General features: G+C 42.0%; 1 protein-coding gene across 3 annotated transcripts in view; it reads left to right on the top strand.

The window, feature by feature from the left end:
* Window positions 1–14,568, top strand: part of IGF2BP3 (insulin like growth factor 2 mRNA binding protein 3) — an 85,328-nt gene that overhangs the window by 49,518 nt on the left and 21,242 nt on the right. For all 3 annotated transcript variants that reach the window (XM_077303270.1, XM_077303269.1, XM_077303271.1), the window contains 3 exons: window positions 1,535–1,819; window positions 2,852–2,986; window positions 14,180–14,302. In XM_077303270.1, coding sequence (XP_077159385.1) covers window positions 1,535–1,819; window positions 2,852–2,986; window positions 14,180–14,302 — 543 coding nt within the window. The remainder of the gene's footprint in view (window positions 1–1,534; window positions 1,820–2,851; window positions 2,987–14,179; window positions 14,303–14,568) is intronic.

Raw genomic sequence — 14,568 nt, 5'->3', positions numbered from 1 at the left:
AAGTTAACCGAATTAATTTTTGCTATATATTCCCACTGTCATGAAGGGAGTTCATAGTCTGAGGAAGAGTGCTTACACTTGAAAGCTCACGCCTTGAATAAATCTTTGTTGGTCTTAAAGGTGCTACTGGACTCTGATTTTGAAAAGCGTAATGTTGGTCATTGAGCTCCAGACCTGAGCAGTATATTATGAGAATGTTAACTTTCCCCCTTATTGTGCTGTATGACAGGCCTTGACCAGTTTTCTTTAGCTCTAAGATCTGAACTAATTTTTCACCTTTCAGGATTTTCTGCTTTAATTAGTATATTTATTAATCACTACAACCACAAAATCTATTCTTAAATCTTTCACATTTTTCTGTCATTTTATTAATGCTATGACAAAGTGTTGTAGTATATGAATAAACATAGCGGTAACTTTGACTGTCATCACCATAAAAAATATATATTACTACTAATCCTAACACAAACTCTAGATTTTATTATAAATTCATTAAGTTTCAAGAAGTTCCATTTAATTTTGAGCTAGCACAGAAAGTAACTTGAAGACACAAATTAATCTACTGTCATTTAACGGTGCAAAGTTATTATAAGAGCAAGCAATGATACAAATTTCATGCAAATGCATTTAAATATCATAAAACAAAATATATTTTGCTGTAAAAGAATAGACACATGTTGTATATCTACTAAGGATTGCTGAAAATACCAGGTACTACAGTGACATTTCTTGATGAGCCACTGCTTGGGGTTTGTCACTTTGATTTATAGGAGGTACTTAGTTGACATGCTTCAGAGTATTAGAAGCTGTTCATGGTAGGGATGAGCACAAACCAAACTAGAGCAAAATTTGTCACAGTTTGTGGATAGCGTAGAAAGAAGGGGTTTAAAAGGATTTCAAGTTCCCTTAAATTTATGCTTTCTGTTCCCCAGCAGAAAGCAGAAATCATGTGCTCTGTGAGTTGCTCTGTTTTGTTGTCTTGCCAATAAGTACTCTACCATTCACCTCAATCATTAGTACACTGGAGTCAATTCCCAAAGCTATCATTCTTCATCACTTAAAGGGTTGTATGCACAATTTGCTTTGCAATAGTTAGCACACCTAGAGGATAAAGTGTGTCATGCCACTTCATTCACCTTTTAAAGTAACTTTTCTTAGTAAAAAGTCAGAGGTTACAGGATTGTTACATATTGAAGCCAGCACATATCATTTAACAGCTCCAATCCAGTGAGCTGAAATTATTTCCTTTTTCTTTTTGTAAGGAAGGTTCCAGAAGCAATACTGTCCCTTTATTACCAGAATTTATCATACTGTTATTGAGAGTAAATGACTGTTGTTGTTAGATGTGGAGACTGTATAAACAAAGATACAAGAAAGACAGAGGAAGAAATGCTTCAAACTGAGAGACTGGTTGAGAGAGCTTCATGTTCTCTATGTATGTGCTTAAAAGAGAAGTTAACAACCATGTTTTGCAGGTTTGTGCTTACAATTCTTTCTCTCCTCCCACCCCCTTCAAATCTTGCAAACTGTACAGAGCAATAGAAAAACTGAACGGATTCCAGCTTGAAAATTACTCGTTAAAAGTTGCATATATTCCGGATGAGATGGCGGCACAGCCACCTCCTCAGCAACACTCACAGGGGAGACGTGGCTTTGGACAGAGAGGTCCGCCTAGGCAAGGCTCACCTGGTGCAGCTACACGGCAAAAACCACAGTCTGATGTTCCACTACGGATGCTGGTTCCCACCCAGTTTGTAGGAGCCATAATTGGAAAGGAAGGAGCAACCATCAGAAACATCACCAAACAGACACAATCAAAGTAGGCTTTGCTGTTGGATTTTGTCATCAATATGAAGTGTGTTTGTGCTCCTCTTATGATAGTCTCATCTGTTCTCATTTGTTCTATATTGCCCTCTCAATATTTGGTTGAGTTCATTGGTGAAAGAAGTTTAGCGGCAGTAAAATAGATGTCCAAGGGCAATTTCAGTTTGGTTGTTAGTGCAGTCCATAGATATTGAAACTCAGTTGTCTAGGAACAAATGTAAGATTTCCAAGTGGGGTCTCCAGCACAGCTCTTAAAAATCGTTACCACAGAACAAGAATCAGACCAATACATAATCAACCCAAGCACTCAGACGTGCAACAGCACCACTCACTGGTATAGGGGGTTATATAATTATTACCAGTTAAAGGCTCTCATATCCAGCGTGATTAAGAAAGATATGTCCTAACCAAACAGGGAGTCTTGGCAACTGAAAACATTGAGACTTCTGGGCTAATTTGCCTAAAATTGCTTAATACTGTTCTTCCTTGCTTTGGAGCATAGGCCTTTTGTGTGTCTTCAGTTGCCTTTTTTGTCATTTCCTCAGGTAAGCTTTTCTCAGGTAAGAAAAAACAACAATATGTAGACATGTCCTGATTGATGAAGTTGAGCAAATTATCTACAAAGTTTACCCCGCAACCTTATCAGTAGATGTTCTTATCTACTCTTACTGTAGAGAACCATTATAATGTGTATAGCTTGCTACAGAATCTTAATATGAATTACTTTCTTTTGACTCTGTCATTGCCTTAATCCAGAAAGGGGAGAATCATGCAAAGATGTAGTTTTCTGCAGCTAAAGCTAATGCACACTTAGGCACATCTCCATCCCTATTGCGGTACTCACCTGGTCTCATTGAACTTGCTGGAAACATCAATAGATACACATGGGCATCACACATCTATCCCTGGGATTGCCAGTTGTTATAGTCAATATATTAGGACCCATCTGAGTACAGATACACGCATACAAGATTTACACTGGACTTTGGAGACGGTTTGTACTGCCACTACTACTTTTTCTTTCTAGAATTGATATTCATCGTAAAGAAAATGCAGGTGCTGCTGAAAAACCAATTACTATTCACTCTACTCCAGAAGGGTGTTCAACAGCTTGTAAAATTATAATGGAGATAATGCAAAAGGAAGCGCAAGATACCAAATTGTGAGTAAATACTATTACTTATTTAGGATTTATTATTTAAAATCCTATATACACTTAATAAAATGGCCATTCTACCAAAAAAGAAAACCTTGCAGGAGGTAGCAGGTGGTGGGTTATCTGTGAGACATAGCTTTGGAAAGCTAAGTAATTGCTTTTACTTTAAGATTAATTTATAACATTTGGAAATGGGGAACAAAGTTTATGAAAAGTAATATCTTCTCATGCTCTCAGGAAGTTACTATACCTTCTCTGTTGTCTTTCCAGAACTGCTTAAGACATTGCTGTTTTGCTTTCAGAGAAGCCTATAGTGGTGTTTCTTTTATTGACTGGTTTTGCTTTTATTTTATGTTTAGGATTTGAATTAGATATTTCCAATTTTATGTTGTTCCCTAATTTGGAAACTTAACATTGAGATGGCAGGTATGATAAGTCATTCTCCTTCAGTGGAGGAAGTCCTCCAAAACTGATTAGGTCACACCTCTACTAGCTCCAGGCAAGGATAATGGAAATTAGTATGCCTCTCCAGGACGAGAGTGGACTGTCCCTTCCAGTCTCATTAGCCGTGCTGCTCCAGGAGGATGTTCAAAGCACAGTTTCTCAACATGCCTGTAATGGCCTATGAGTAGCTATGGAAACAGAAAGTAATCTATGGATCTGACTAGAAGAAACCGAAGGAGTGTCTCTGGCCATGGACAGCCAGAAGAGAAAGAAGTCTTGGGTAAACCTCACCCCCTGTCCATATACGGGACCTAGGGGAGGGCTAGCCTGGCCTCCTCTGAGCTGTCTTCCTCATCTTGGGGAGGCAAAGGCCAAGATGTTCACATCCCCAGACCCTTCAGTGACAGGTGTCCCTTCCTCAAAAGGAGCAGGGAGGGGAAAAGACACTGAAGGAATCATCCCTGTTCAGTAAGAACAGGGAGGGGAGGAAGTTGCTGTGGAAACCACAAACCCATACCCAGAAACAGTGTGACGTGATGGTTTTTGTGGAAGCAGCTGTGCAAAAAGTCTAGGGGGAAATGGTGCAGCAGCGCAGCCAACCCAGGTGATAGGCACAGAGTTCCGGTAATACCCAGTCCACAGTACCAGAACGTGAGTGGGGGGCTATGTCACCAGAGTCTCTTTACAATCCATGTCCTTTCAGCTCCTCAGCACTAAGGATGAGAATGAAAAATTTGGTGGGCCTGCTATTTTTTCATTGTTTTCCTACCTGCATAGCTCCAACCTGGATGGTCTAGGGCAGTTGTCCCCAATCCCCGATCTGGAGACCGGTACCGGGCCGTGGCTCCTCCTTGTCCTCCTCCCCGACTGCTGCCTCAGGGGCTGCACTGCCACTCTGCTGCTGGCTCAGTTTTGGTGCTCTCCAGTGGCCGCCATGGCAGGGGCTCGCCCTCAGCATGGCACTGCACAGCTGCTGCTGGCAGCACCCCTCAGTGGGCGGCGGGAAGTCAGAGGCACCGGTGGGAAAGCAAGTGGAGCAGGGGCTCAGGCAGCTGCAGCGACGTCGTCCCTTGGCAAAAGACTATGCCCCCTGGGCCTCAGTAAAATTGTCAAGTGTTGACTGGTCCCCGGTGATAAAAAGGTTGGGGACCACTGGTCTAGGGTATTCTACCCAACAAGGTAGATCCCCCTTCAAGGATCGCTGCCTTGTTGTGGCAAGGGGGCTTGCGTAGTTCAGTGAAGCTATGAGCTATGCCGTGCAGGGCCACCCAAGACGGACAGGTCATAGCTGAGAGCTCTGACAAAAGGTGATCCACTGGAGAAGGCAATGGCAAACCACTCCAGTATCTTTGCCATGAAAACTCTATGGACAGTTCCAATAGGCATAACGATATGACGCTGGAAGATGAGCCCCTCAGGTCGGAAGGTGTCCAATATGCTACTGGGGATGAGCAGACGGCTAGTACGAGTAGCGCCAGAATGAATGAAGCGGCTGGGCCAAAGCCGAAAGGACGCTCAGTTGTGGAAGTAACTGGTGGCGAAAAGACAGTCCGATGCTGTAAAGATTTTTATTCCATAGGAACCTGGAACGTCAGATCCATGAATCAAGGCAAGCTGGACGTGGTTAAACAAGAAATGAGAAGACTGAACATCGACATTTTAGGAATCAGTGAACTAAAATGGACAGGAATGGGTGAATTTAATTCAGATGACCATCAGGTATACTACTGTGGACAAGAATCTCGCAGAAGAAATGGAGTAGCATTCATAATCAATAAGAGAGTAGGAAAAGCAGTCTTGGGATACAATCCCCAAAATGACAGAATGATCTCAGTTCGAATCCAAGGCAAACCATTCAACATCACAGTGATCCAGGTCTACGCCCCAACCACTGCTGCTGAAGAGGATGAAGTTGATCAGTTCTATGAAGCCCTACAACACCTTCTAGAAGCAACGCCCAAAAATGATGTGCTTATCATCATGGGGGATTGGAATGCTAAAGTAGGAAGCCAAAAGATAACCGGGATAACAGGCAAGTTTGGCCTTGGAGTACAAAATGAAGCAGGGCACAGGCTGGTAGAATTTTGTCAAGAGAATACAATGGTCATAGCAAACACTCTTTTCCAGCAACCCAAGAGACGACTCTACACATGGACATCACCAGACGGTCAACACAGAAATCAGATTGACTATGTGCTCTGCAGCCAAAGATGGAAAAGTTCTATCCAGTCAATAAAAACAAGACCAGGAGCTGATTGTGGTTCAGATCATGAGCTTCTTGTTGCAAAATTTAGGCTTAAATTGAAGAAAGTAGGGAAAAGCACTAGGCCACTCAGGTATGAACTAAATCATATCCCTGACGAATACACAGTGGAGGTGACAAATAGATTTAAGGAATTAGATCTGATAGACAGAGTGCCTGAAGAACTATGGACGGAGGTTTGCAACATTGTACAAGAGGTAGCAACTAAAACCATCCCAAAGAAAAAGAAATGCAAGAAATCAAAATGGCTGTCTGAGGAAGCTTTACAAATAGCTAAGGAGAGAAGGGAAGTGAAAGGCAAGGGAGAAAGAGAAAGATACACCCAATTGAATGCAGAATTCCAGAGAAAAGCTAGAAGAGATAAGAATGCCTTCTTAAATGAACAGTGCAAACAAATAGAAGAAAACAATAGAATGGGGAGGACCAGAGATCTTTTCAAGAAAATTGGAGATATGAAGAGAACGTTTCATGCAAAGATGGGTATGATAAGGGACCAAAATGGTAGGGACCTCACAGAAGCAGAAGAGATCAAACAAAGGTGGCCAAATTATACAGAAGAACTATACAAGAGCGAGCTTAACATCCCTGATGACCACAATGGGGTAGTTACTGACCTGGAGCCAGACATCCTGGAATGTGAAGTCAAATGGGCCTTAGGAAGTCTGAGCAACAATAAAGCTAGTGGTAGTGACAGCATTCCAGTTGAACTATTCAAAATCTTAAAGGACGATGCAGTAAAAGTACTACACTCAATATGCCAGCAAATTTGGAAAACTCAACAATGGCCACAGGATTGGAAAAGGTCAGTTTACATTCCAATCCCAAAGAAGGGCAATGCCAAAGAATGTTCAAACTACCGCACCATCGCACTAATTTCTCATGCTAGCAAAGTTATGCTCAAAATCCTACAAGCTAGGCTCCAGCAATATGTGGACCGAGAACTTCCAGAAGTACAGGCAGGATTTCGAAGAGGCAGAGGAACTAGAGATCAAATTGCCAACATACGCTGGATCATGGAGAAAGCTAGGGAGTACCAGAAGAACGTCTACTTCTGCTTCATTGACTATGCTAAAGCCTTTGATTGTGTGGAGCACAACAAATTGTGGCAAGTTCTTAAAGAGATGGGAATACCAGAGCATCTTATTTGTCTCTTGAGAAATTTATATGCAGGTCAAGAAGCAACAGTGAGAACTGAACATGGAATCACTGACTGGTTCAAAATTGAGAAAGGAGTTCGGCAAGGCTGTATACTGTCGCCTTGCCTATTTAACTTGTATGCAGAGCACATCATGAGAAATGCGGGATTAGAGGAGTCACAAATTGGGATCAAGATTGCAGGGAGAAATATCAACAACCTCAGATATGCAGATGATACCACTCTAATGGCAGAAAGTGAAGAGGAACTAAAGAGCCTGTTGATGCGGGTGAAGGAGGAGAGTGCCAAAGTTGGCTTGAAACTCAACATCAAGAAAACAAAGATCATGGCATCCGGCCCTCTCAATTCCTGGCAAATAGAAGGGGAAAAAATGGAGATAGTGACAGATTTTATTTTCCTGGGCTCCAAGATCACTGCAGATGGGGACTGCAGCAAAGAAATTAAAAGACGCTTGCTCCTGGGGAGGAAAGCTATGGCAAATCTAGACAGCATCCTAAAAAGCAGAGACATCACCCTGCCAACAAAAGTGCGTTTAGTCAAGGCTATGGTATTCCCAGTCGCAATGTATGGCTGCGAAAGTTGGACCATAAGGAAGGCCGAGCGTCAAAGAATTGAGGCTTTTGAACTCTGGTGCTGGAGAAGACTCTTGCGAGTCCCTTGGACTGCAAGGCGAACAAACCGGTCAGTCCTAGAGGAGATCAGCCCTGACTGCTCTTTAGAAGGCCAGATCCTGAAGATGAAACTCAAATATTTTGGCCACCTCATGAGAAGGAAGGACTCCCTGGAGAAGAGCCTAATGCTGGGAGGGATCGAGGGCAAAAGAAGAAGGGGACGACAGAGAATGAGGTGGATGGATGGAGTCACTGAAGCAGTAGGTGCAAACTTAAATGGACTCCGGGGAATGGTAGAGGACAGGAAGGCCTGGAGGATCATTGTCCATGGGGTCGCGATGGGTCGGACACGACTTCGCACATAACAACAACAACAACCCAACAAGATTTTCTCCTGTCCCAGATGGATGGCTAGTAAGCTGCAGGGTACTCCAGAAAAACTGAGGGAGCCACAAAAACCTTCATAATACTTTGTGAATCGTGGCAATAGAGGTATTTTTTGAAATGGCCATCCTTTTACTGACTACTCTGCCTCATCAGCAACAAAGGATTGTCTTGCCACTAGAAAGAGAAGAAAAACTATTAAAGGACTTGAAGGAGGAAACCTAAGGGGACTCCCTGTCCACAGTTGTCTTAATATTCAGAAGGATGGAACTCTACAGATAATGAGGTAGAGATGAATGAGACTGCTGCAAAGCATTCAAGTGCTTTGGCCCACCTCCTGAAAATTTTGAGAAGGTACAGAAAGCTCAGTGGACAATCCCAGGTAAGGGAGTGTCCTTCCATTCAGTTACTGAAAGGTGTTACAGGCTCCTAAAAGGTGACTTCAGGACTCCTAAAAGGTGACTACCCTATGGTGGTGCTATACCAAGAGGCAGTGTTGTCAGAGGATGGGTGAATATGTTCTCCAAGATCCTGCAGACAGCTGCGTAAAAGACAGCTTACAAAGCCACCTTGAGGTCCATCCAATGAGGATGACACTTAAATTTGGCGAAGATAGCCATCATTCGGGCTGACAACCTATTATAAGATCCTGAATCAGACACCCTGGTTCTTTAATAATAACAATGATGTCTGAATATAAAGATTGCCTATCAGTTTGCTGAGGATTCACCCCAGGATGCTACACAATTTTCATCTAGAACTTGTTTATTTTATTTATTCATTTTTTTATTTATTCCCTGCCACTATCAAACAAGTCAGCTCACCGTGGATTACAACATAAAAAATACCCACAGATAAAAAAATTAAAACATTAAAACTCTAACATAGTCTGACAGAGAGAATAATAAATAGTAAGAAATCCAACCTCCTTCCTCCCTCAAGCCAGCACCTCAGGGATCACTCTCAGGGTACTGAGTATTGAAGTATAAAATATGATAAAGTAGAAGAGTCCCCAGATCTTCCATGCACTGGCTCATCCAAAGACCTGGCATAAGAGCTCCATCTTCCATGCCCTGTGGAGCCACAGACGCTCCTGCACGGTCCTCAGCTCTTCCAGGAGCATATTCCACCAGATTGGGGTCAAGGCCAAGAAATCCCTGGCCCTAGTCAAGGCCAGGCAAATTTCCCGTGGGCTGGGAATAACCATACCCATAGAATATAAAGCCCTGTGGGGCCATAAGGTCATAGGTAGTCCCTCAGCTATATGGGTTCCAGACCATGAAGGGTCTTAAAGGCTAATAACAAAACCTTGAACCTGATCCGGGCTGCAACCAGTAATCCATTCAGCTGCCACAGCACTGGCTGGATATAGGCCAGGGTGTTCCTGTGGCCCCTAGCAGCTGCATTTTGCACCAGTTGCCATTTCTGGATCAAGAACAAATGTAGGCCCATGTAGAGCGAGTTACAAAAGTCAGTCCAGGAATTGACTGTTGCATGTATCACCATGACCAGGTGTTCCGAGGACAGGTTGTAGCTGTCCTTTGCCTGGCAAAGATAGAAAAATGCCAGCTGCGCTACTTTGGTGAACTGCGCCTCCATAGTAAGGTCAAAATCATCATTGTTAGGAGGATTTTGTGACTGAAACATTGGAATGTGAACACAACTTTGAATTCCAACCTGGTTTCCAAAAAGTTTTCAGAAAAGTTTGCTGTTTGAGGAAGGGGCACTTAATTAGTGCTTCTAGAGACAGCAGGATTTGCAGGAGTATGGTTTTCACATACATAGAGCAGGGCTCCCCAACCCTTTGGCACACAGGGGCTGCATTAGCATGCCCAGTACCTAAAGAGGGCCCCATCTTAAACCAAAATGTAACAAAATTATTAACCTACTTATTTAGATTAAAAGTAAACATTTAAAGGTAAATGGAGAAACGTTAACTTTAATGCAGTCCATTTTGGAACAATATTTTACTGTGGAATCCTTTTATTTAGCTACACATGCTTACCTAGTAAGTGCAATTTTTGTGTCTGTTTTCTGTTAGCCAGGGCATTGATGTCCAAGTCAAGGTTTGTGATAGACACTCTTAAAATATCATGTAACTGTTGATTTGTGGGGCTTGACCTACACTTTGATTTCACAATTTTCATCTTGGAAAAAGTTTGTTCATAGATGTTTGTGGTGCCAAAGATTGTGAACATGCCTGCAGCAAATTTGTTTAGGTTGATCAGGTAGACCGGATTAGACTGTTTTCCTTTCCCCTGCAATCTTAGATTCAATGTGTTCAGATGCTCTGTAATATCTGTTAAAAAAGCCAAATTAAAAAGCCATTCAGGGTCAGAAAGTGCTTCTTGACCTTTTATTTTCTCCTTAAGAAAGACATAAATTTCATGATGAAGACAGGGAAAATGTTTGAGGGCATTGCCTCTGCTAAGCCACCTGACTTTCATAGGTAGTAAAAAAACACCATTGATTTCTCGTGAAATATAATAGGTCAAAAATCAAATTGGCAAAAATATATAAACCTCTTTTTCCAGTTTTATTTAGATAACTTCTTAATTTTCAATGTATCAGCAACCAAAAAGAGATCCCAGGAATTATTATCTTGCTTTCTGGATCTTCATCAGTGGTTGCACATGAGTATCTAGAATTAGGCAGTACTGGAATTAATATCCAAATTACAATCATATCCCGTAAATTACCCTATTTGCTGGCGTATAAGACTACTTTCCACCCCTGAAAAACATGCCTCCAAGTGGGGGGTCGTCCTATACGCCGGGTGCACTTCAGTTGGGATAGACATTGCTGGCCATAGTGGCCTCCCATTGCCTGCCCACCTCATTCTACATACCATCCAGTATCGCGTGGTATCCAGCGCGTCCGCGGTGGGTCATCAGCGTGGCAACGGCGAGCATCAGCAGTGAGACAGGGGTGCCAGCCTTTTCGGTGTGACCGGCCCATTCTGCTCTGCAGGAAGCAGCGGCGCTCTGGCCCGCCCCTTGTCTACACAGAGCTCACACATGCGCTCTTGTGCACTAATGCTGGTCACAGGGAGATTCAGGGGCGGGGCGGAGGTGCTGTGGTCGTGCTGCAGCCATCCAATGGTGACAAACTATATTTCGAGTGGAAATGTTGGGGGGTCGTCTTATATGCCGGCAAATACCATATTTATAACAAGCTATTATATCAAAATCAGACCTATCACCCATACCTGAATTTGAAAATCACAGTGATCACGTATTACTTGGGCATAGCTCAAGAATGTTCAAACTTGTAAGACGTATCATTTCAGCAAAAGCTCTCCGATCACGAGGGCGTTCTCGCCCAGAGGCAGAAGACATCCTGGGTGTTTTTCACCCCTCTCTTCAGGAAGGCAGGTCACCTTTTCCCCCTTCCATTGACCAGCAGGGGGCATACTTCTTGCCCATTTCTTTCCAGCCTTGCAACAGTGAGGTTAGGCTTTTGGAGTGCTAACAGCATTTCTGACAGAATTTTTTAAAAATCTACTTCTACTTCTATCACAATTATTAAATCCGTTAATATCTGTTCTATAATCATTAATGTGGGTATAACTGTTGGTCTCCTGTAGATATCTGCAAACAGAACATTTTCCACATTTATATTCCCTCTGGGTAAGGAAGATACCTGTTGCAATGTCAGTTTAATTAATTCCTTGACATTTCTACCTCTTCTCCAAGCCAACAAGGGTCTGTCTTCACAGTCCAGTATTTGTTCTACAAGATGTCAGTGTTTATAAATAATCCTTTTAAGTTGCCTCGTATAATCTGAATACTGTAGGAAGCTAGTCAATCTATTACTACGCGGGAAATAATTCCAGAAGCATTCCAGGAATTCCGCATTGTGACAAAGAATGTTGTTTACCGTGAGATCCTCCTCTGATTGACACACACAACAGCCACACCATGATTTCCACAGGTCAATCCTCTTCCACACTCTACTAAGCCTCAAGCGAACACATCCTTTCCGCACATCTCTCCAGTTACATACCCTCATTCCCGGCCACACCACCACAACCCACACAACACACCCCTGCAACCACATGCATGTCCTCTCAGCTGGACACCTCTCTACTTTACCCACCCCCACACTCTATTGCCCATAGTACTCCTGGATATAACAGGCTTTGCCCCTGGTATATACATAACACTGATCAAACATTTAGATTTTCACATTATTTATAACACAGAGTACATCTTACACATGTGGCAAAGTCTCTAAGGTCACTGTGGCTATCTATTTCAGATATCAAGAAGGTATATGGTACTTACAGCTGAGACAGCCTGTAATATCACAATATCAGGGCAGCAGCAACTTCAATTGCACTCAGAACTAGGGAACTTACCAAGGTAATGTGTAGGACAGCAACCTGATTTTCCTTTTTTTATTTAGTTAGACATTTCATAATAGTCCAGCAGAACTCCACTGAGACTGCTTTGGGGAGATGAGTTCTCCAGCAGGGGTTGGGATGAACACAGTGCTGAGGTAGTTTCTGCGCCCACCCTGTCTTAGCTTGGTTTTATAACCAGTTTTGGAGGACTTCCACCCACTGAAGGAGAATGAAACATTGGACTTACCTGAAAGTTTCTTCTCTTCTTTGTGGTGAAGTCCTCCAATTACCCAGCCATATTGTTCTTATGTGTATTGTGGAAGGTTTTTGTTCATTGGCTGATGTTTATGCAGTGGATGTTAAAAACATGACTACTATTATACTTGTTATTAAGGTGATTAAGTTATACCATTTGTTGTACTGGGGAGCTTGGCTATTCTATACCTGGAAGGCACAGCCCACTCACGTCCTGGAGAGGGATACTAATTTGCATTAGCCCTACCTGGAGCTAGTAGAGACGTGATCTAACCAGTTTTAGAAGACTTTACCGCACTGTGAAGAGAAGAAACCTTCAGGTAAATCCAGTATTTCATTCTCAGTCTTCCCAGCAAAGATATTGTGATCACCAGCGATAAACAATTATTTTCTGTGAAGCTAGGCAGCTGTTAGCTGTTCAGATCTAGTGTTGAGAGAAAAACATAATAATTATCAGTTTGTTAGCTATACATCAAGATGAGCTTAAAGGGAGGAGGAAGAAGAGTTGGTTCTTATATGCTGCTTTTCTCTACCGGAAGGAGTCTCAAAGTGGCTTACAATCGCCTTCCCTTACCGTTCCCCACAACAGACACCCTGTGAGGTAGGTGACACTGAGAGAGCCCTGATATTACTGCTCTGTCAGAACAGCTTTATCAATGCTGTGGCAAGCCTAAGGTCACCCAGCTGGCTGCACGTGGGGGAGTGTGGAATCAAAACCGGCTCGCCAGATTAGAAGTCCATGTTCCTAACCAGTACACCATTGGCGATCAATGTAATGGTTTATTAAAAATTATATTGATACAAAATAGAAGGAAAGGTAATCCTGTGGGGTGAATTCTTATCTTAAAATGGTTGGTGGTCCTGATTAATGGTATCCCATACACCATTCAGGTAAATATTGGAATGTAGAAACTATGTGTTATGTGAGGGGGAGGGGAATCTTAAGTTGGCATCAGAAAAAAGATGGTGTTTGATATGCTCTTATGGTGGCTTTTAGATTGCTGTGTTACTGGAGTACTTTGGTATAAAGCCATCAGGGAAACAAGACATGCTATTCTTGTAACATAAGGATTTGCCGTCTGTTGCATGTGAAATAAACATCTTTTGGGGGATGGGGCAGTAGAAGTCATAGAAGAGAATTTTCTTCCCTCCTTCAAGACATTTAATCTTCTTTGTATATGCAGTAATAGAGAATATGCCACTTTTGTCCCTATTTACCCAAATTATTTTGCTCTAGTTTACTGTGATATCTCACTGCAACAAGTAAAAAATAAGGCTGAAAGAGCTTCTGTATAATTGTTAGTGTACAAGACAAGGCCTACAATTACCGTGGTTCCCCTTCAGATGAATAGATTATCCAGACAGTCTTTGGCCCAGGTAGAATAGATGCTTTCCTTAGTGAAAATAAAAAACACAAAACCCAACAAACATAGGCTGCCACTATTCCTGTCCAGAGTTTGGAAATATTTGTAGTTATTACTAGTGTCAAAGGACTCTTGCTCCTTGACCAGCAAAAAGATAAACTTCCCTTTTGCACAGCAATCTTGCTTGCAGATTAATGAATATTATTGATTACATTTAAGGATACTTAGTGGTTTTTTTTAACTTGAGCCTGTAACTTAAGAGGTTGAGAACCTCCTGATACATTGTTAATTATACTTCTGACCCTGACATCACTTCTTAATTTATCGTTGAATTATGTGATTTTTTTAATTCATGCAATTTCTTGGCTTGCTTACAGTACAGAAGAAATTCCCTTAAAGATATTAGCACATAATAATTTTGTTGGCCGGCTTATTGGCAAAGAAGGACGGAATTTGAAGAAAATTGAACAGGACACAGACACTAAAATCACAATATCTCCGTAAGTGTTCCATGATCACATTGCGAAGTAATGTGTTTTAGGAATTTTGACTTATTGCTAATGTACTGAGAGCTGGTTTTCTAGTTGGATTGTTTCAAATACAAAGACCCAAGTCCATGAATTTTTTTTAAATCCACTTATCGCAAAGATTGTGTGATAAAAACCTATTGTTAGGAAGTGATCTAGGAACTATATTTGATGTACTTATTGGAACGCATTTAATGATCAGCAAAGTTTCCTGAAACATACTGTGATTTAGTTTATAA

This window comes from Paroedura picta, chromosome 11, assembly GCF_049243985.1.
Source record: "Paroedura picta isolate Pp20150507F chromosome 11, Ppicta_v3.0, whole genome shotgun sequence".
In the NCBI taxonomy this organism is placed as follows: domain Eukaryota; kingdom Metazoa; phylum Chordata; class Lepidosauria; order Squamata; family Gekkonidae; genus Paroedura; species Paroedura picta.
The sequence above is the reverse complement of the archived record's forward strand: the minus strand, read 5'-3'. Positions and strand labels throughout refer to the sequence as shown.